The 22052-nt window shown below is 43.4% G+C and overlaps 1 protein-coding gene across 2 annotated transcripts in view; it reads right to left on the reverse strand.

Annotated features, from left to right (window-relative positions):
• Window positions 1–21425, reverse strand: part of PCYT1B (phosphate cytidylyltransferase 1B, choline) — a 29656-nt gene extending 8231 nt beyond the window's left edge. The window contains exons 1-6 of one of the 2 annotated variants that reach the window (XM_065741501.1): window positions 21306–21425; window positions 9177–9276; window positions 7660–7776; window positions 4479–4630; window positions 3758–3836; window positions 614–756 (exon numbers count right to left, since the gene is read on the reverse strand). In XM_065741501.1, coding sequence (XP_065597573.1) covers window positions 614–756; window positions 3758–3836; window positions 4479–4630; window positions 7660–7776; window positions 9177–9276; window positions 21306–21422 — 708 coding nt within the window. In that variant the 5' untranslated portion in view covers window positions 21423–21425. Of the gene's footprint in view, window positions 1–613; window positions 823–3757; window positions 3837–4478; window positions 4631–7659; window positions 7777–9176; window positions 9277–21305 lie in introns of both variants that reach the window. The other variant, XM_065741500.1, reaches the window with a different exon arrangement.
• Between the last annotated feature and the right edge of the window lie 627 nt (window positions 21426–22052).

A 22052-nucleotide genomic window follows, 5' to 3' on the forward strand; every position in this document is an offset into this window, starting at 1 on the left:
GTACTGGAGAGTAAAGTGCAGCTGAATTTCTGTGAGCAATCCTTCCAAACAGCGCTTTTGCCCGACTTGCACTCTTATGCTACATATTCTGATTTTTAAACTTTTCAGCATCACTTAGGCATTAACTTCCTAACATACCTCCCCGTGTTTTAAGACCTATTTTAGCCTTCTCTTGTTAACAAAAATGCTGATCCTTGAGTTGTTTCTTTATTAATCTTGTCACCCTGCAGTGAAATTTTGGATATCAGAATCTTTGCTTTCTGCGCTGCCTTCTCTCAATAGGAATGAAGACACAAATTGTTTACTGGGTCTTTGTTTGAGAAGAAAGCAGCTGCAGGGCTGGTTTCCTTCCCACTATGTTATTAAGTCATTTCCAGCTCAAGGAGAGACAGGAGCAGCAGCACTGTTATGAATGTGAAAGCCAAAATTAGAGATGAAGCCGCTAATTAATAGGAATAATTACTACTATCTTCAGCTTACTTATTTCTTTTAAATTAAGCTCTTCCCAGCTCGGTCTTCCCTTTTAAAACATTAGGGGGAAGATACACGTTCTTAGCCTTCAGGGTCCTAGGAGAGAACGTTTCAAGAAGCAAACGTGCATCAGTGTACTTACGTTTATAAAGCTAACGTTCAGCTCTTTGGCGGTGTATCCCCGTTGGAGGTTGCGCCGGGCATACACATCATAGTCCCGGACAATCCTTGTGATTATATCTGATGTTGAGATACCCTCAGTTCTCTGCGTTGGTACGAACATTCCTGAGCAAAGTGGGAAAAGAAAGCCAGCTGGAAAAGCACGGCAGGACCAGGCACTGCAGCAGGTAGCTGAGAAGGGACACAAAAAGCCTAACCAAAGTCAAGACACTTGCAATTCCGGCCATTTTGTTCCTAGCTCTTTCTTCTTGTTCCTTTGTGCAAGGGCACTAGGTCGCTGTACGGTTCATTTTTCCCCAGCCTACAGAAGGGCTAAAACTTCCCCCCTGCACAGTGTCAGTTCTGATGAAGTTACCAGTCTGGCAGAGGCTCCTGAGTCAGCCCTTCTTTAATGTTACATAAAAGGCTGGGGGAAGCAATTGGCTTCCACTCACGCTATTGAAAGACCATCTGCTGCTCTCTTGTGTATTTCTACTCTCCCCCCCATTCCTGTGTTGCACTGTCTGACAGTCTTTGTTCTGCTAAGTTTAAAAAAAAAAACAACCAAACAAATGCAGTTAGACAAACCATCCCAAAACCACAAAGCACCTTCAGGCAGGAGATGTATACTCTGCATTACAAAATACAAAAATACAACAGGGACTGAGGCCATCAAGCTCCCCAGCCCCTCCTTCACGTGAACCTAGCCACTTAAGTGGTTGCATAATCACTCTCCCCTCTCCAACTAATAAAACTGGCACTTTATTAATGCTGCATTGTTTTTCTCAACACAGCTGAGGAATGTATGTTTTTCACTGTTCTCCTCATCAAGAAAGGATTGCTTGACCTACTGAAACAAGTGACTGAGGCAGTAATAGCAGCACACCTTGCCTTAGGAGTTACTTAGGGACATGAAAATTACTACTATCACTTATATGTAATTGCAGTATTAAGCTTCTAACAAGAAAGAGCTGTGAGGTAAGACTAGAAGTAGTTTTGCAAAAAAAAAAAAATGGTGCTTTGTCTTCAAAGAGTGCTATAGCTACTGATAATTCTCACATTCACTGGAAGAAGGGAGGCAGTGCTAACCAATTTCACAGGGTTAGAAAAACAAATGGGGAAAGAATCGAGAAGCTAAGCAGCCTCTTGTGACTGAATTATATTTGATGTGTTTTCCTTATGATCTCTAATTAGTATTCTCCTCAAAGTTAGATTATTTTAATCAAGAGCAGAGAGGTTTCCCCAGTTATGCTTTTCAGGCATGCAGCAGTCACTCAGGAAACTATTTCTGGAAGCAGTGAAATCCACTTTAAGCCAGGAGCTGCTATAAATAGGAGCTGCAAGAATTCATTAACAAAAGCCAAACTCTACTCTTGCTAAGCCAAATGCTGAATTGTTTTCAAGTAAGTAAGTGTAAAGCCACTTTAACTTTAGCTCTTTTACCTTTAGTCACTTGATTTTGTTTTTATTTGCTTCATGTGTTAGGCTGGTTCCTATTTTCAAGCCTAGTTGTTTACAGACATGCAGAGGTTTATAAGGAAATAGCAGTCCTTGGGAACCTACGCATGGAATTTCAAACTTTGCAGTTGCTTCTCTGCTCACTTAACAACTTTATGTGAGAAAATGGGAGTACCGAAGCTAAGGAAAAATGCATAAATGCTTCCACAGGGTTGTTCTATTTAAAACAAATAGCCTAGGAGAAATTCATTACAGTAATAACACCGTTCTGGAGTGCTAGGACCATTACATTTTTAGATCTCAAAACTAAGGGAGCATTATTCCTGTTTTACGTCTAACAAATTTCAGTCACATAAAACTGAAATCACTTCTTCAGCATCCTTCAGTGACAGACATAGGACAGAACACAGCTCCCTGAAGTTACAAGCTCATACTGTGTGGTCCACACAAAGTTTGAATTTCTGTTAAGGGTGCAAGTTCACGGCGCCCATTCCTAACAGGAGCAGAGAAGGATGTGTCAAGACTGGGCACTGTCTAGCCCAGTCTGATAACAGCAGAGTGACACCAAGATTGCCTGTCATGTTGTACTGGGAACTTGGCACCTCACAGAATGAATGCAGAATAGCTGTCAAGTCAGCATCTATTCTGTATGTCCCACCCGTACCACTGGTACATTTGTTCCACTGCCTAATAAAAGTGGTGCTGGCTCTGAAACTGTACAGCAGCAGTTCCCCAAGGAGGTCTGCGAGTCCAACACCACAGTGACATCTGCAAGTGGAAAGAGATCAAGAACTGCTGCTATAAAAAGCTTATTGTGCAGCTCAGGTCAGTACCTGCTCTACTGCTGTCATTACATAGCTTGAGAATGTCATTCTGCGCTACAAATTATCAGTGAGAAGATTTGTTCTTGGATTTTTTTAAGACTAAGAAGAGGATTAATTGTTCAAAGTAGCACATCCAGAGAGCAGCGGAAGAAAGAAACAATCAGTTCCACCTCCTGCACTGTTCATCTTGCCAGAAGCAGCTATCCCAGCAAACAGTGGCTTAACATGGTCTGCTCAGATCAGCTTCCAGGAACTGAAGACAAACTCGTGATGACTTCAGCTTGTTCACATTCAGTGCAATATGGCAGTAAAACAACCTGCTAAATGGTCATGCCAAATTAATTACTCTGGTACTGATGTAAACCTTCTGCCAGTGTAGTGAAAACACCATCAGTGCAAATCAGAAGGCAATCCTAATAACTCCTGGAGGCTGAAGGTGTGGCCTCTCATATTCAGGACTGTTGTGTGTCAAGCAGTCATCAATCTGTGGTTACCAACAAGCTGCTGCAGTTGGCTGGGCTGCTATGGGAACTGAACTCATTTCCATCAGTTTAGAGCTCTTGCTTTGGCACCCTAAAATCATTAAAGAGAAAAAGATGGGACTCTTTTTTTTGACAGATTTGAATGTTTTCCTGGGGGCTACGGCAGGAATTCAGCAAAGGACATCCTTTGTGGTTTTACAAAGTCAATCTTCCTGCTGAAACCAGCAATACCTGATTTTAGAGCGTAAAAGAACATGGTGCTATCTCTGCTGCTTTTCTCCCAGCAGTTGTGGTCAAAAGGCAGTAAAAGAGTTTGAGCTGAGGCTGAATGGAAAGGTGCTAAAACTGAGAAGTTGCTCTTACCTGCCTCCTTTATGTGCTTGTAGACATCATCCGAGCCAGCAGAGGAGTACGGGATGTCATCGTGGGCTACGAAGTCAATCTGCCAGTGAACAGAAGAAGAATCACATGCCACCATCACTGAATTTTGGTTCAGTGAGGGGGTGTGTGAAGGATCAGCTCTTCACTTCAGCTTACTTTCTTTTGACATTCTCATCCTAAAGCCATCACCTAGAATACTGCAACTAGATTTAGGCCTAAAACTGCTGCGTTCTATGATAATGGAAGAACAGAAAGCTTGTCTCTAGAAGCACTGGCATTAACATGCTGCTGTGGCTGTCTCTGTGTAATATTCTGTAGAAAAATGAAGACAGCTGTTTCTTCTACTGGAAGAGATGAGTCAAGTGGCAGAGCCATTACATGCAAAACTATGGAGGCGGGATTAACGAGTCTGCCTGCTTAAAGCTGTGTAACAACCTTGCTGTCCTTTAATCTCCCAGTGATGTGGGCACCAAAGTCCATTTAGTTAATTATGCTTGACTATAATAGAAAAGGAAAAAATACAGAAGAGAAATACAACACTTTCTGACAGAGGGCAAGCAAGGCAGTGTCCCTAACTTCAGTGACTGGAGTGAACTGAATTAACTAATCTACTCCAGCTGATACAACTTAACTTAACATACTTGCTGTTAACCTTCGACTGACAGTCCATATGAGGTAAAAGGGGATAAGGGGAGAAATGTACCTTATGTTTTTCAAGGAACTCTGGTGTTAGTGTCCAGGGTGCATCTCGGATGACCTCATCCACGTAGCGACAGTGTCTGAGGGCTTCATATCTCTCCGTTTCATTCATCACAGTGAAGCCTTTGAATTTATGAGTTAAATCATCGCTGCAAACTAAAATATGCAAGTATCATCAAAATGGCTTCACCTGCAGTAGAATTTGCATAAGCAGACATTTTTGACTTCCCTGTAATTCCATTAAGCACTTAGTTATCATCTTAGCTAGTTTTGCAGAGCTCCAGGGCTTCTAAGGAGTTCTGCTCATGGTTGCCAGGTACAACCAGATTTATGAGAGATTCCCCTTCTGAAGCTATAGCCAGAGCCCACGTGAGATGTCATAGGACATCTCAAGTGATACTGTAGGCACATGTGAAGCTACAAGTAGAGATTTCAGGGGTGATGGGCAGTGCTTGAAATATAAACAGAAAGTGCAATGTCAGCATAGTGCTCACAAACTTCATATACCGCAATATGGTTGAGGCAGAAAGATAGCTGGACACCTAATCGAATGACCCCACCCTGGAGGGAAGCTGACTGCAGCAGGCGCACATCCCAGAGACAGAGACCCCACAGCACCGTGTTCCAGTGTTCAAACACTCTCGCAATATGAAGGTTTGTTCTTACGTAAACAAAGTTCTAAGTGATTAATTTGCCCACACAGCTTTAAATCACACAAGAACAGTTATTCACCAAATAAACACTGACAGAAAACAAGTCAGGGCAGATTTTACAGAAATCTGTCTCTGAGTTTAGCTTTGATTTCACAGAAAGAGAAAAAAAAGCTTTTGGCGTGATCAAGGGGGAAATCACAGAAGAAAAGCCTGTGGAAAGGACTGGGAGAAGCCATACGCTCTAGTGGAGAGGGTGGAGCAACATTCATGTTACTGGAGGACTATACAAGTTGGCTGTTATCCTTGCACTTACATAATGTTGTGTAACGGAATGTCCGCACGGCTCTAACTCTGTCCAATATCATAGCTGCAATAGTCACTTGACTCCCACATGGAATAATTTGATACCCTATGGGTTGACTGTCCTTTAACACAGGTCAAACCCATGCCTTTGGAACTCCTTTTCTGTGACACTGGACAAACACTAAAGGTACTTGACAAATGATAAATGCAGTGTTATTAGTGCTGCAGAGGTGCGTGATAGCAGCCCTACAGCAGCTACTTCTTTCCAGTTTGAAAACGTCAACCTATCAGACGAGGCTCTGGCAAAGACTGTCTTCTTTGAGATTTAAAATGGATATTCTGGATGTATGGTCATTAAGGACCTTTCAAGTAGGAAAAATGTAAATAGCCCCAGAGTTGAGGCAAGATTCAAAGTCAGATATTAATATATACATGTCTTTCAGCTAGCTAAATGCTACTCTCTCTTATTACATCATTTTTCCATGATTGCTGACAAAAAATTAAACGGAGAAAAAACATCTGCAGTAGAAAGATCCCTTTCTGAGACTGAATTTATATTTCTTTTCAAACTCTACGTAATCTTAGAGCTACCCTCTCCTGGAAGGAAAAGTCTACTAAAATTATTGGAAAATAATAATTTTTGCTTGAATTTTATAGAAAGGTGCCATTTCAGTTTTTGAGTACTATTTGTTCATATACAGTGCAGACACAGTATGTCCGTATTTCCTTTTATTTCCACCATCCTGCTCTAATGAGAAGGTATAAATGTCTATCAAAAACATCTCAGCTCCAAATAATTATTTTCACAATAAGAAATAAAAGGGATTGGTTGTGATGAGCATCAGAACATGTGATGCCAGTGCTTTTGCAGCACAAATTGTATGTGGGTGTGGAAAAGTGCCCATTCTTTAAACATGCTAAGGCACTGCATTGCTGTGAAACGGTACTAATGAGCACTGTCTGCTTTGTCTTTCACTCCAGAATTAAAGGGCAAAGTGAAGCTATGCCACGAAATTCAACAAAGCTAGATTTTTGCCCCAGAGCTCCTTCCCTGACGTCCGAGACAACATTTCACCTCTCTTCCTTTTGAAAACAAGAACAAAACCTACATAACTTTCATTTTTCAAGCTTCACATTTGTGCACCTCCACTTGTTTCTTCTGCAAGCTATCTGGATGAAGAGGGAAAAAAGAGTCCTAAATTTTTCCTCCATAACAAAGGGATGTCATCCCTCTTAGGAAGCTCCCTTTGAATTGTTACCATTCACAGGCTTAACATTAAATCTGAAGGTTATGTTTAAAAGGATATTTTGCTTTTCCTCTACATTGCTTTTTTTGTTTGGTTGGTTTTTTTACCCTTCACCCTTCCAACTGATTTGGAACAAATCTTAGAAAATATCTGAAGGTTGTGTTCACATTCTCTTTATTATCAATTCTGTTAATGTCTGAGCAGCTGAATGTTGTTGTGCAATATTTCTGAGATGTATCTCAAACTCAAAGGTGTGGGGAAACTGGAAATGAGATGCATGTTCTTGGGGCCTCATGAGAATAGTGCTCACACAGCCAACTGGGCAGGAAACAGCCACTCTCCAGTGACTTCTCTGGCATATGCCAACTGCTGAGCATCTGTTAGCAAGCCATGCAGCAAAAAAAAAGAAGGAATTAGTGGAAAAAAATGAAAAGAATGAAAATTGCCTGAGGACAGTTGTGAACTGCAAGATACATTCAAGTTATGATCTGCATTTAGGTCTACGATGATAACAGGCTAGATTCAGTTTATCTGCTGATGTTGAAGATTGGGCTTGCACACTCAGTACTGACCCAGCAGCCAGAGGACGTGGGCTGTGCCTGACTGGCAGAGGGATTCAAGAGCCAGAAATAAATGAGCAGCTGATCTCATTCACTCATCTCCATCTTTGAACAATTTTGAGCGAATAACTGAAAAAGGTAAATTATTCATGTGGAGCTATTCTAAGCTCAGAGTCACGCAGACACCTGCTTTAACTAGAATGGGAATTGTGCCTGTGCTGCTGAGGGCAGAATTTGATTTTTACTTTAATTGATGCAATTGTAAGATGTAAGTCAAGGCAAATCACCTATAGAAAGCCCCCAGAGTGAAAGCAGCATTCAAAGTCATAGTGCATTAACAGCTGGGGGTGAGAGCACAGCAATAACACTAACGCTGAAGCACAGAAGCAAAAATTCAGCTCAATAAATTACTCTGATCTTACCTCCTACTAATAAGTAGCTATTTGGGAATAGAGTTTTGGCTTGCATAAGCGCTCTAGCATGGCCAGAGTGGAAGAGGTCAAATATCCCATCTGCATAGACTCTGACAGGTCTGTCAACTGTGGAGAAACAAACACAACAGTGATTTCACAGACCCCAAACAAGTTTTGCTTAATTCAGATGAACAGGTTTTTGTTCCCAGATAAGATCACTGTGAATATCTACTCCAGTTCTGATATTCAAAATCCTCTGTGGATGAATCTGCCTAACTGCTGCCTCTTCTCTGCACTCCGCTGTTTTCTCTCAAACTTAGCCTATTTATTATCATCCATCATCCCTGTATTCTAATTTAGCAAAAATGTCATCCTCCTGTCTCATTCATAGTTCCACCATATGTCTTGTTCTTTTTCCTCTGCCTTTCTAGACAGTTCTGTCTTCTGTATTTTTTTATTTTTTTACCTTGCTTTTTACTATTACTTCACATTTTCTTCCTTCTGGTCTGTGGCTTATTTTCCCCATAGCCCACCTCTTCCACATAAGCAGTTCACTGCTCTTTCTCATCCTTCCCTCTTATTAATGAGCCTATCTATCTACTTTTTAATCTTACACCTGCTATCACCCATATATCTCTTCCATATGAAATCTTCAGCAACAGTCTTCAAGCAGAAAAGGTAAAACATACTTTACCAAATGACTGGCCTGCCCCCTGTGCCATGGATAAGCTACCTGCAAGCAAAAGTTCAGCAGAGAGAAGAAAAACAGAGCCCCAACATTCGTGGAGTGTACTACAGTGCTACAGGGAGATGTCTCTGCTGTCAGGACATCTGGGGGTCCGTGAAAATATGGGATCACATAATACCTAGAACAACTGACTAGAAATCTGGTATATACTCCTCTACAGTGGATCTGCTTATGTACTCTAGAAGTTTATTTTAAGTACGTAGAGTAAGCATGTAAAGGCTTGCTTGGAATTCAGTGGGATTGAAATATTTTTGTGTGATTTTCTGTGAAACTTTCTGAGACTTTCTGTGACTTTTTGTGTGATTTTCTGTTTCCCCAGCCCAACCACAGAGGTAAGCCTGAAAAAATGTTCAAACAGAGCTCACAAATTAAGAATGTCTTCTTTACAAAGGGTAATGGATCTTTAATTAAGGCCACTTGGCATTTTTTCTTTGGTCAACAAGAGGATAAGTGAAAGAATCTCCAGTGGTAGCCATTACATAACACAATTCTAAGGCTGTCCGGAGTGGGCTGGCAAGCCTTCCTTGTGACCAACATGCAAGCATCCAAGAAAATATCCAACTCTAGCTTGAAATGTTTTATCCTATTTTTTCTCCAGCAAAAAATGAAGGTCATTTAGTCACTAGTTTCTTCCCCATTACCTGATAGTATCAGATATCATGCTGGCCTCTCTGCTTCCAGATAGAAGGCAAAGGCAAGTATTTGATACACATTTGTAAGGGAGAGCCTGTGCTTGGAGAGCACCCATGGTCCCACTGATGTAGTTCTCCACACATACCTGGCGTTCCTAGGCGGGCTTGAGCAATGGTTAGCTTCTCGTGGGGTGCTCGGCACTGGCAGCTTGTTTCATCTGCAAATGGGGCAGGTGTTGTCAGAGTCTGGAAGGGGGAAAAACACAAAGTCAGTTTGTTTTGCCATCAAGTAGTCAAAAAAGAACCGTTGAACCATGTCAGAATGCTCTAACCAGGCTTAATGCTGTTGTGTTCCCTAGGGACTTCTGCTTTTTGGTCACCCACAGCAAATACAATTCATACAAGGTAAAATGATGAGGAAAATAAAACTTTCCAAATACACTGTGTAACCTAACTCATTGTCTCGGTTGAGAACCTCAAGCAAGCAGAGAACTGTCGTGTTTGCAGGACAGAGACAGGTCTGATGGCTGTAGGTCCTAGCAGCTTAATCCTTCGTTTGGACTCAACAAGTCTGAACGCCCAGGTTAACAAGAGGTGTTTTGCTATGTGTAAATAACAGCTGGAAAAGCTAATGGGAATCCAGAACACTACACAGTACCTTTTCACAAGTAACTGTTCTTCTAGCTGACAAAACACCAGTACAGACAACTGAGACCATATGCTGTTTTGCTGTGTCTTTAGCCAGAATCTTAAGACAATTATGAAAAGCCATTCAAAATAAAGCCAAGACTGGAACCAGAACTCCCACCTAGCCAGAGCTATCTAAGCTGCAATTCCCTTCTCTTTTCTGACATGTACTGTAGCAGTACTAAAACACTCTTGTCATTAGACAAGGGAACAAGGGTCTGAACAGCTCATAAATTTAAAGGTAAGAGAGTGAGGATGTGTGAAGAACAACGTGGTGTTATCTGTCAGGAAACCCTGATACAGCCATTACTTTTTCTGTTCATGCCTATGTAGGAAGTTCTCGGCAGTAAGAATATTGGGTATTTATCATCTGCCATATGGTCTGATATGAAAAAAGCATGCTTCCCCTACTCTTGGCTTGAAGCCTCTATGGAATCATAGAAACAACAAGCTATCACTAGCTGAGTTTTGGGTTGCTCTGTGTCTGTGAGATGAGGTTACTTTGCTTCCACCATGACTCCACTGGGACCCCACAGCCTTGCACCACTGGTTTGGTTTTGACAGTGACCATTTATGCAATGTATAATAGAGGTGGTGGAGTCTCCTCTGGAAGCGTTCCAGACCCTCCTGGACGCCTGGCAACCTGTGCAACCTGGGCTAGGGAGCTGCTTTGGCAGGGGGGTTGGACTCAATCTCTAGAGGTCCCTTCCAACCCCTACAATTCCGTGATTCTTCCATCTCTTTTCCTTCGCTTTTTCCTTAAGATCAAATAGTGCTGGAAATCATCTGAGGTCACATCAATATGTTGGTGATGAAAACCACAGCTTCCCTGCACAGACAAGGTTAAAAATTGAGAAACTATGCCAAACTCCACATTTCTACCTGAGCCTCACGGAAAGGAACTATTCAGCTGGCCACCCACGTAGCACAGCGCAGAGCACTACACATAATCATACACTGTGAGCTCCCTTCTTTATTTTCTAAATACTGTCTTTTTGCTTCTGTCTTTGTGATCCCCGAGTGCTAACCTGTCTTTTTATCTCCAAGCAAGGTCAAGTTACACAACAGCCCATACAGCCAGGTTCGTGCTGAGATAAAGAGAAAGGCAGAAATGTTAAAACAATAATAGCTATGGTCCAAGGCCTGCAACTGGTAATCAGATCCTAGCTTGGCAGAGGCAGTTTTCTTAGAGATTATTTGAAGAAAATAGGCCTGGTTCACAGCAAGATCTTTTCTTCCAGCCAAACACAGAGGGGCTTTTTGTCCATTTAAGCACCTTTATGACACCAAGGTTTTTCTTTCCGTTTCCACTAAATGGAGAGTAACCTCTATTAGCTTCCCTTCAAATCAGTTTTTGTAAACACTCATCATTAAAGCTCTTTTCATGGCCAAGGGCTCAGACCCAGACTTGTCCGTGCTTCTGTTACTCTGTGGCCTCTAAGGATAAGAAAATGCATCAAATACAGCAGATTAAAATTGGCAAAATTCTGACAAAGATGGAATTCATAAACAGAGAAATTGATTAACACTGTGTGCTGGCAGGTCAAGTCAAATGCAGCAATAGCTCCCAGTTAGCGTATGCAATACTATTCTATTTTATCTGGCCTAGAAGAGATGCCACAGAGCTTCACAAGAACATCTTATGGGTAAAATAAGATCATTTGGTTTGTCTGCAACAAAGCATTTCAAAAAATGATCAAAAATCAGAAATAAATTATCAAGCGCCTTTCCACTTTTAAATAATTACTCATATCTCTCCAATTTCTTGTGGGTAATAACTGGAACTGTGAGAAGACATATCTAAATAGTAGCCTTTTCATTTTGGTTAATCCACTGAAGTACTTTTAGAAGTTTGCTTCAGTTCTGTTAATTATCAGACCTTTAGACAAATGTACTTCTGCCTTCTTCTGATAGATCTTTCTCTTCATCATCTGTGTCTTCATTATTTTCTGGGCACTTTCATTTTGCAATTAGCCAAACAAGTCAAATTACTCTCACATTTTGGACCAAGATAAGCTTCTGAGATCTGCATCTTCCTGTAGCAGGGTACTGTACCACCTAGCACGAGCTTACTGGCCAGTTACCTCCTTTTGCTTGTATTTATATTCTTGCACCAGAAATCATCCAAAGTCATCTATTCCGTGTCTCTCATGATTTCAGTTACTTCATGATTTCTCTCTCTTTTCTCCACTTGGTCACTCTTTTCCAGGCTAATTTTACTCTGATTAAATAACAGAATTATTTGTTCCCTTGTACAGCTGGTCCACAGCTTTGTTTATGTTTGTTGCCGTTCTCTGCAAGGTGGTTTATACACTGTTCAAGCTGATAACTCTTCCAGTTTCTAGAAAAGGAGCTTATAAGTAGGATGAGGAGTGACTTTTTACATGGTCTAATAGTGACAAGGAGGAATGGCTTTAAACTAAAAGGGAGACTTATGTGAGATGTTAGGAAGAAATCTTTCCCCAGAGGGCAGTGAGGCTCTGGCACAGCTGCCCAGGGAAGCTGTGGTGCCCCATCCCTGGAGCACTCAAGGCCAGGTTGGATGGGGCCCTGGGCAGCCTGAGCTGCTGGGGGCAGCTCTGCCCATGGCAGGGGTTGGGGATGGGGTGACTTTGGGGTCCCTTCCAACCCAAACCATTCTGTGATAATTTCATGATTCTATGACTAGATTTTTAATAGATAGGAATAGAAAATTATTTACATGGCGCTCACACTTTGGGGCTATCTGATGACACAGGCACCTGATGCCAGCAGGGAGACCATGCTTTCATGTAAGCAGTCCAAATGCCATGCTGTTACTGTAACATTAATTTGTGGAATCTAGAGACAACCTGTTACATGTCATAAATGGTGAAGTAATTGTAGAATGGGGATTCCTTAGTGATATTTACTTCCAAGGCTGTTAAAAAAACAAACAAAACCCAAACCTTTTGCAACGCAACTTGTGTTTCCTGGAAATGAAAACACCACGCTGAATTATAATTAAAAATTGAATTCCTAAAAGCAAATGGCTGTGAAAACAAAGTCTCAAATAATTCCTGCATACCACAAGAGATCCATCTGGCAACAAGTATCTCACACATTTGCACAAGAACTGGACAAAGTTCAGTCAGCTTCAGTAAACTAAGAGATGGAAAGGTAGGAAAAGAGGGGCCCCCAAGTAAATGTCTGAGACAGCATGATTCGCACACAGTATCTTAGCAGCCCCTAAGTGTAACTAATGAGACAGTGAGAGGATAGTGCAGTGCAGTAGGCAGCACTCTCCAGCTGAACACCATTCTGAGTCAGAATACAGCCACAGAAGAAATCATATATGACTGCTAGTAGTAATACATTGTCAGGTTTATCTTGATGCTGCCTTTTTACTATCCTTCTTCATCATCTCTTTGGCTACTGTAGCCTTTTAACTTAGCTGCAGTTCAGCAGATAAATATAAACAGCTTATGTTTGCAATGGATTTAAGGGAAAGTAGGAGGTGTTTTGTAGAGGAACAGGAGTCAGACCACTGAAACAACACCTAAAAAGTATGAACACCTCTATACCATTTATTTTGTTTACAGTCTGTAAGAGGAATAACTAGTTGTGTTACTGGTTTCTGTATTTCTTTTTATTTTCTTCTCACACGGCAGCGAGGAAGACAAATATTTTGGAAATGGGCACATCCAGAGCCATCTACACAACACTGCATCTGCCACTGTAGCTCTGTCTTTAGGGTAATGGCACGCAATGTATGTCAACAGAAGGAACTATCCATTTTTGAGATTATTTTTATTAACACAGTTACAATACCTTGCTTACCACGTAACAGACAAGAACACTGTTCTCTCGACTTTATGTCACCAAGGATTCTGCCAGCAACTAAAGTCTAAGCACATTTTAGGTCTTGAATCAGTATGGCTAGACAAGGAAAGCTTTGCAGAGCTGTGCTTTGTAGGGCCTGTGCTTATAAAATAATTAAACTGGCAGGCAAATTCCGTGGGAGGTATGATACTGCCATCTCCTTCCATCTCTGAGGCAGTATTCAAAACAAACAACTGATTTCACTGGAAAAAGTCACGTGGGTATGGTCTACTCACACGAAGAAAGACTATTTTGGGAACCTGCTCCTTATGTTAGCAAATAGTAATTACAGAGCAGGAAATGCTGACATTGGCTTTAAGGAACATTTACTAAGAGCAAAACATTATTGAAACTCTTTAGGAGGAACTAAAAATACTCATGGAGCTTCTGAAGTATAAATGCCCTCTGCAAGTGGAAGGACTTCCTACCTAGGTGTTCTGGAGGTTCAGGGAGTGAACAGTACAGCGAAAATGAAAATCCTGTCGTCTGATGTCTTTATTACCTTCAGTGACATCAGCTCAGACAATCCTAACTGAATGTTATTGGTGGGTGCCCTGAGATAAAACTCAAAAGGAAAAAGATCTCGGATTAGCACATGAATCAAAAGAAAACCTAGCTTATTCTCCAGCAATTCTGCTGACTCAGAGTGGTGAATCTAACAAAAAATAGGTTAATAACTAACCCAACAAGAATAATAACTTAAAAAAAAAAACAACAACTCTGTTTGCAAGCATTCCAAATTGTCTTATTCCCAGTTGCTTTTTCTGGGGCTTTATCTTCAATTACACTTCACTTGTCATTAGCACTAAGTCAGCCATGATTAAATGCGAGATGTAATTACAAATTAGAAATTGAATAATAGCAGGAGAAAAAGCTTCCACCGCCTTCTCAAGAAACACTCTGATGTAAACATGTTTCATAGATGATGAAACTAGCACAACAACATTCTAGTCTAATCTCTGCAAAAGGAGAAATTATTTTGTGACAAGATTCCTGCATGACAACCATAACTTCTGATCAAACTGGAACACGACCATTCAGAAATAAAACCCTTTGCAGGGGGAGGATGCATCCCAAGTTAAGCAGAGCTCATGAGCAGGTGAATCATGAAGCACCTCCATCTACATGAATGTTCGCTGGAAAAGAAACAAGAGCCTCTGCAATTCATAGTTCTGTTCCTTTTCTCCCAGCACAACTGGAAGGAATGCTGCACACAAGCAATACAGGTACTGAAAGAACAAACTGAAGCCAAGACAGCATGCAGTCTGTGAGCTTTGGCTGCTTTGCTTGACAGAGGCTCTGACTGTCACGAGTCCCTGACAGGAGGAGGGATACACAACAGTTCAGGACAAGGAAGCATACAGCTCCATCAGCAGGGCTTTCATTACTAAACTGCAGCCTGAAGGTGCCATCATAAAAGGACACTGCAATCAGACTGCAGAACCCAACTGACCATCATGCATTTGCAATCCAGATCTGAACAGCAGATGCCAACAGACCCAAAATGTGCAAGCTCTGCTGCAATGCCACTTTGTGTTTCATTTACCAATCCAGAAACTGCTGATGGTTTTTGGTTCATAGTTTTTTAAACCTTCTAATTCCTGTTTCTTTAGTCACCCACATTAGTGTATGTACCTGATGTCTGCCTAAAAGGACCTAACTTCAGGTTTACTGTAGGTAAGAGCTAACCTGCTGAAAACAGTTCAGCTTTTTCCTACTGTCTACATGTGTGCAGGACAGATAGGCAGACTACTGGGGAACAAAGTAAGCACATACAATCAAAGACAGTTCAATCTGTGCTGTCTGTGCACGACCCTAAAAGTGCAGTTACAGGCCACATGTAATTCCTGCCCCTGTATTAATGGATTTCTTCTTATGTTTTATGTATGCATCACATCATAACTTTGTATACACTTTCAAGTAGCAAGTAGAGATAATCTATTTACAATGATTTTTTACTCATTTTTAAAGGACACAAACCTCCACAGGAGCATCAACAGCACAGCTTAAGAACTTGGTAACATTCTTCCAGTAAAGCATCTTCTAAAATTGCACTGCAGATAAGTATTTGCAAACAGGGAATACAATACTCAGGATGTAGTGTTTGCTCCCTGTGCTGTGCTTATGGGTCATTTACGAATTGTGCAAAAAAAGCGAATCTGAAGTTCTGTGTGTCTGCTGCATATTGGTTTGCAATATGTTTTTGCAGAGACTGTGGCATTTTGGAATGTATACCAAATGTGTGTCCTCTGATGCGGCAAAAGCAAATTACAGCAGATTTCCGGTGCCTACAGGCAAGTTTTTATGTATTTGTTTGTTAACTGTGGTAAAGATTGCTATGCACCCCAAGTACAAAACACATCGGGCATTTTTTAAGTGTTTGTGCTTTTTTGTAATAACCAACATTTATTAAAACTAAAACTAGGCCACAGCAAAAACAACCTTGTAAAGGAACTCAAAGATATCTGACCACATAAAGTCATTTTGGGTTTCTCAGATGTCAAGCTTTTCACATGTACACTTACGCCTAGTTCCAGTTTGAAGTTAACAGATGGCAGACCCCCAGAGTTGTAACACCAGATGAGAGAGAGCAAATGCTTTGTAACCACATTAAAAGCCCCTTAACTTGACATTAACCAACTCCTCTGGTTAAAGTTGAGACATGGAAGGTAAATACAAAGATATATGGAGGCTCGCTGAAGTAAAATATCTGAAGTAATTCTACAAGTTACACCAGACCTTCTCAAAACACTGTCTGCAGATATGAAGGAGGTAAGGTATCCAGGGATGAAAATATAGAAAGCCAAGACATGAGCAAGTTTCTTGCATTTTTTTTTCAGATTTTGTACTTAACAATTGATGATTCTTAGACTGCTTAACAGGAGGAACAGGCATCTAGAGGAACCTAATGCTGTCACGTCTTCTAAAATAAATCATAAAATAAAATAAATGAGCAAAGCAGCTGATACCTCAAATCCCATGAAGGCTGTGTTCTTCAAATGTTCCTGATTTTCCAAATTGTTACAAATTCAGTGGCCCCACAGTACCTGGTGCCTATGCCCTATTGATTCCTAAGAGCTTGTAGCTTCTGAATCCCATGACAAGGCAGTAGAAGGAAGCTCAGGTTCAGGAGCAGTGGCTGGGATTGCCAGGGTGAACCTCAAATAGCCCTGATGCTTACAGTGCCTTGGCAGAACACGTTTTATCTGCCATATGGATAGGTCCGAAGTCTCCAGCTAGTCTCTCTGCCCTTGCAATTACGTTAGATAGAAAAAAAGAAAAACTAGTACAGTATTTCCACACAGGGCACTGATATTATTTGCTGCACATGTAAATGGTATCCGGCTTCAGCTTGAAATGCCTGAGAATAGGCTTCCTGTGGTAGTACGGATGTCACAGAACTGTGATTCCAGGAACATCCTGGTGTTCTTGGGACTACATTGCCAAGGAAAGAGCAGACACAGCAGAAGCCACCTACCTGCTTCTTTAGATTGTCATGCAGATGGACTTTAAAGTAATGAAAACAGTTGCTTAATTCCCTGCTGGCCCTGCACTCACCAACACCCCCATACGCGCAGGCCAACCTGACTAAACCCTCTTATTCCCTTTAGTTCATCTTGGCTAACTCACATGGTTATCGGACTCTTCAGGATCCCTTAGTCCGTGCCTAACTTTCCCCACGTGTTGCAGAAAAGCCTGTATTCCTGAGTCAAGCATTACTTCTCATCAGATTCAAAGCACAAGCTAGCTACTGCTATGGAAATATACATTTCAAGATACTCCATTCCCATTAACTGACCTAACCCTATGGGCTTCAGCCAGTTTTGAAAATAAGGCATTGTAACTCAGATCCCTGCAGTGCTTTTCCAGATATTCTCCTGACGCCTACGTTGGATGACACAGATCTGAAATATGAGGAAAAGAAGCCCTCAGTGCCTTTAAAGGAACGATGAGGCCAAGAGGTTCATTCTGAAGATTGTTTTCAGGTAAGTTTTGATGGGTATTCAGTTTTGCTTTATTTGTAGCACTGTACTTATAAATTGCCATTGGGTTTTGTTTTGTTTTTTTGTCAAAGACTCCATCTGGAGTAGTCTTCCAAAACAAAGTGCGCTGCTGCAATGCCCGTTTATTTCAGGCTGATTGGCAATGCACGAGGTGAACCCCAACCTTTCAATAAGATGCCCATGTAAAGTTTGTTCTGGAACCAAAGTCAACCTCACAAACCCAAAGGATTTAAATTAAAAAAAAAAAAAAAGTAAATTGCTTCACAAGATTTTCTACTTCTATTTTTCTACTTCTTCTATTTCGTCCCTTGGTATCTCCACCACCACATTAAACTAAGAGCCTGTCTCCCTTATGGGCCTTTTCAGTGTAGGTAGACACAGGCAAACCATCACAGGATTCCCCCTGACTGAGATCCAGAGCTCATCAGCAGCATGCCACTTGTTGAACACTACGTGTGGGAAACTACTAACTCTTGAATGCATGTCACAGTATGACCAGCAGCAGTGTTTACCCATTTAAAACAATGAAGGTCCCTCTGACTGAACGCTGGTAGAATGAAAAGTGGTCCAACCCAGCAGTTCAGTCTAGATAAGAACTGGATAAAAACCATACTGTGCAAACTAGGATTGGTGAAATACTATTTGTGCTTTTCTTGATTAAGATACTGCTACAATTACCATTATTGACAAAAACTGAGGCTCTAACTCATTTGTCTCTCTGTTGTTTATTGAGGCTAAGGTATGTGCGTCACTCTACAAGAGAATTTTTCTTGGCACTGGGAAACATGGAAGTTGGGAACACAAAGGTAGCAAAGACTGAGTGAGAGATGGATCAGGGGAACTGATTGAAGCAAGAATGCTCCCTGATGTTTTAAGCTAAGAAAACCCAAAGATTGTCTTGGGAAAAAAATTATGGCAACTTCTATCACAACAGTACTATGCACTGAAATCATCACTTTCAATACACACTGAAACATACCTGAAATTTGCCTTCAGTGTGCCCTGTTTTCCTGCTCACTGAAGGACACGGGTTTTCCTTAGTCCTACTTTGAAACTTCCTGCCAAGCTAGCAGACTGCACAGCCTAAAATCAGAGGATCTAGTGACAGATATCCACTGAAAATATTCACAATTGTAAGGCTTATAATAAATAATCCCTTTTTTAATGAACAGGATGACAACAGCAACTGTTTCAGAAAACAACTAACTTCCTTTTCATCTTCTGAATCAAAAACTCATAAATAGCACACTGGTATCATTGTGAGGTACCACCCTGTGATCTGCCATAGCAGGATGGTACAAAGTTAGCAACTTAGATCCCCCTCTTTCAGTTATACTAATGAAGCAAGCAACTTGGTCGGTGATCCACCTGGGGACATGGGGGAGGGGGATCCAAAAAGGTAGCGAAAATATTAGAAAGGGTCTGACAGGAGTTTCAAAGCCAATGTTACTGGAGCATCTGTTTAGCTGTGACTGACCATTTACAACACCAGCTCTGAACTCTCCTCAAGACGTAGCTGTCTAAAGGGAAACTTGAGTGCACTTGTCTGTAACATTGGACTCAGTGATCTCTAGAGGTCCCTTCCAACTTCAACAACTCTGTGATTCCTTATACCCTAATCAAGAGAGGTACATTGCATTATACTACAACGGGCTTTTATTTTCATAAGTTCATAAGTTCATAAGTTCATAAGGTTGGAAAGGACCTATAAGATCATCTAGTGCAACCATCCTCCTATCACTATCTCTACCCAACTACTAAATTAAGTCCTTTAGCACCTCATCTAAACGCTTCTTGAACAGCGCTAGGGATGGTGCCTCAACCACCTCCCTAGGCAGGCCATTCCAGTGCCTGACCACTCTTTCAGAAAAGAAATGCTTCCTCAGGTCTAATCTAAATCTTCCCCGGCGCAACTTGTGGCCATTCCCTCTCGTCCTGTCATTACTTATCAGGGAGAAGAGACCTACCCCCTCCTCACCACAACCCCCCTTCAGGAAGTGGTAGAGTGCAATAAGGTCTCCTCTGAGCCTCCTCTTCTCCAGACTGAACAATCCCAGCTCCCTCAGCCGCTCCTCATAAGACTTGTGCTCCAGGCCCCTCACCAGTTTTGTTGCCCTTCTCTGAACACGCTCCAGGGCCTCAGTGTCCTTCTTGTAGTGAGGGGCCCAAAACTGAACACAGTACTCAAGGTGCGGCCGTACCAGAGCTGAGTACAGGGGGATGATCACCTCCCTGCTCCTGCTGGCTACACTATTTCTAATACAGGCCAGGATGCTGTTGGCCTTCTTAGCCACCTGGGCACACTGCCGGCTCATGTTGAGCCGAGCATCAACCAACACCCCCAGGTCCTTTTCCTCTTTACATTCTTCAAGCCATTCTGCCCCAAGCCTATAGCATTGCATGGGGTTATTGTGGCCAAAGTGCAGGACCCGGCACTTGGTCTTATTGAACCTCATCCCATTTAGCTCAGCCCAGCTGTTCAGCCTATCCAAATCCCTCTGAAGGGCCTCCCTACCCTCAGGCAGTTTATTTTTTGCCTGAAGACAAGGTAGATCTGCTGGCTGCCAATATACCACTTTTAAGAATGCATAATCTTCATTCAGAATGCTTCCATTGACCATTATGAATTTACTGGGACTCATGAAGACCTAAAGCATCGTAATTAATCCCTGTTTTATCAATGCACTCCAGCTATCACCTGAATTTCCACAGAATCATACCAGAGTTGGTGATACCATAAACACCAGAGTTACAATGTCACTGCTTCCTTTAAAATCCTTCAAAGTCTCAGACTGCGTGTAGCAGTCTATTCAAACGGGCGTTAGGCACACAGCAGTAATCACACACCAGCACATCAGCCCTATCAACACAGCTCCAAAGACGCCCCTTGAGCAAAGTAAGGCTTTTCTTTAAAGCTGGTTCCAACTGCAACTCTAGCAAGTAGGAAACATTAATTTAGGTCAACTCCAATGACTGTTGCTATTTCTTATCACGTTAGAACGGTGTCAACTAATTCAAATATAGCGCTGAAGTTAATTACCGAAGTCCGATGCTTAAATATGCGTTAATTAGGATCGTGACTGAATCCCGGAGTCGAACGACCTGATTTCCACACTCAGCTGTTGCATCAATCCGCCCGTCTGGCTCCTGCCTCCCCGCGTGTGCACAGCTATTACTTTCACTACTGCCACGCGGAGAGGAGGAACAATAAAAAGCGAGAAAACGCTCCTTTACTTCGCGTCACCACGTGAAAAGAAGGCACCTCGCAGGCTCGGGACCGTGCAAAACGAGGGCCCGCACGACGCAGCGCGGCGCATCCTTGGGGTGCTCCCGCGGGCGCGGAGCGCTCTCCGGGCGGGGGGCGCTGCGGAAGCCGGGTCCAACCCGCGCCGGCCTGCCCTGCCCTGCCCGGCTCGGCCCGGCCCGGCCGCGGTACCGGCGCCCGAGACCGCAGAACGGCGCTCCGGCAGCGCCCGCCCCACCGCGGCGTACTTCGTTCCTTGGTTTTTAATTACGGGGGATTTTGTATTATCCTTCGCTTTCGAAAAGGACCGCAAGTCGCGCTCAGCTGTCCCCGAGCTTCCCGAAGCCAGCGGATCGACAATGAACGGGGGAGGGCAAGATGAAGGCGGCCCGCGCCGCGAGGGAACGGTTATAGGGAGCAAGGAGGGCTGTGCGTGCCCGCCGCTGCTGCCCCGGCCCTCCCGGCGCCGACGCTGCCCCCGCGGGCCGGGCCGCACTCACCAAGCGCGGCTGCGGACAGGTGTGCTCCAGCTCCTCCATGGCCCCGGGGCGCCGCTCATCAGAGGGGGCTTTCGGGATACCTGCTTCTGACTCAGCACCGCCGGCGAGCACTGGCATGGCCGGCTCCCTCCGCCGCCGCCGCCGCCGCCAGCCGGGCCCGCCCGGCGCGGGGCTCCGCCGTCACGCGGGTGCCCGCTCCGCTGGGGGTCTCCCCGCGAGCAGCCCGGGGGCACGGCCGCCGCGCGTCGCCATGGCAACCGGGCGGCCGCCGCTCCTCCCGCCCGCGGGAGCGTCGCGCTCATTTGCATGCGGCCTCCTGGTTGGCTGCCGCCCCGCGGCGCCACTGCGGGACCGGGCCGCTCGGCGCCTCCTCCTCCCGCCCTGCGCCGGCGCGGGCGGGGAACACGGGCGGGGAACGGCGCTCGGGATAGGAGAGGCGGCCTGGTCCCGGGCGCGGTGCTGAACGGACAGCTCCCGGCGGGACGCCGACGGCCACGCGCGGACCTCCCCCTGCCGCGCCCTGCTGCGCCTCGGCGGGCTGTGCTACGCTGTGTCTGTGTGCCACGCGTCATCTTTCCGGGATACCGAAAGGAGACGGTGGTCTTGGTGTCCTTACCCTTCTGTAAAAGCGCTGTGCTTTGGTTGAGCTTGAATATCAGGAAAAACTTCTCAGGAGGAGTGGTGAGGCAGTGGCACAGGCTGCCAGGGAGGTGGTGGAGTCGCTGTCCCTGGAGGTGTTCAAGAATT

The sequence above is a fragment of the Cyrtonyx montezumae genome, unplaced genomic scaffold, assembly GCF_038088225.1.
Source record: "Cyrtonyx montezumae isolate F1298 unplaced genomic scaffold, pur_monq_1.0 scaffold_3, whole genome shotgun sequence".
NCBI classification, from domain to species: Eukaryota; Metazoa; Chordata; class Aves; order Galliformes; family Odontophoridae; genus Cyrtonyx; species Cyrtonyx montezumae.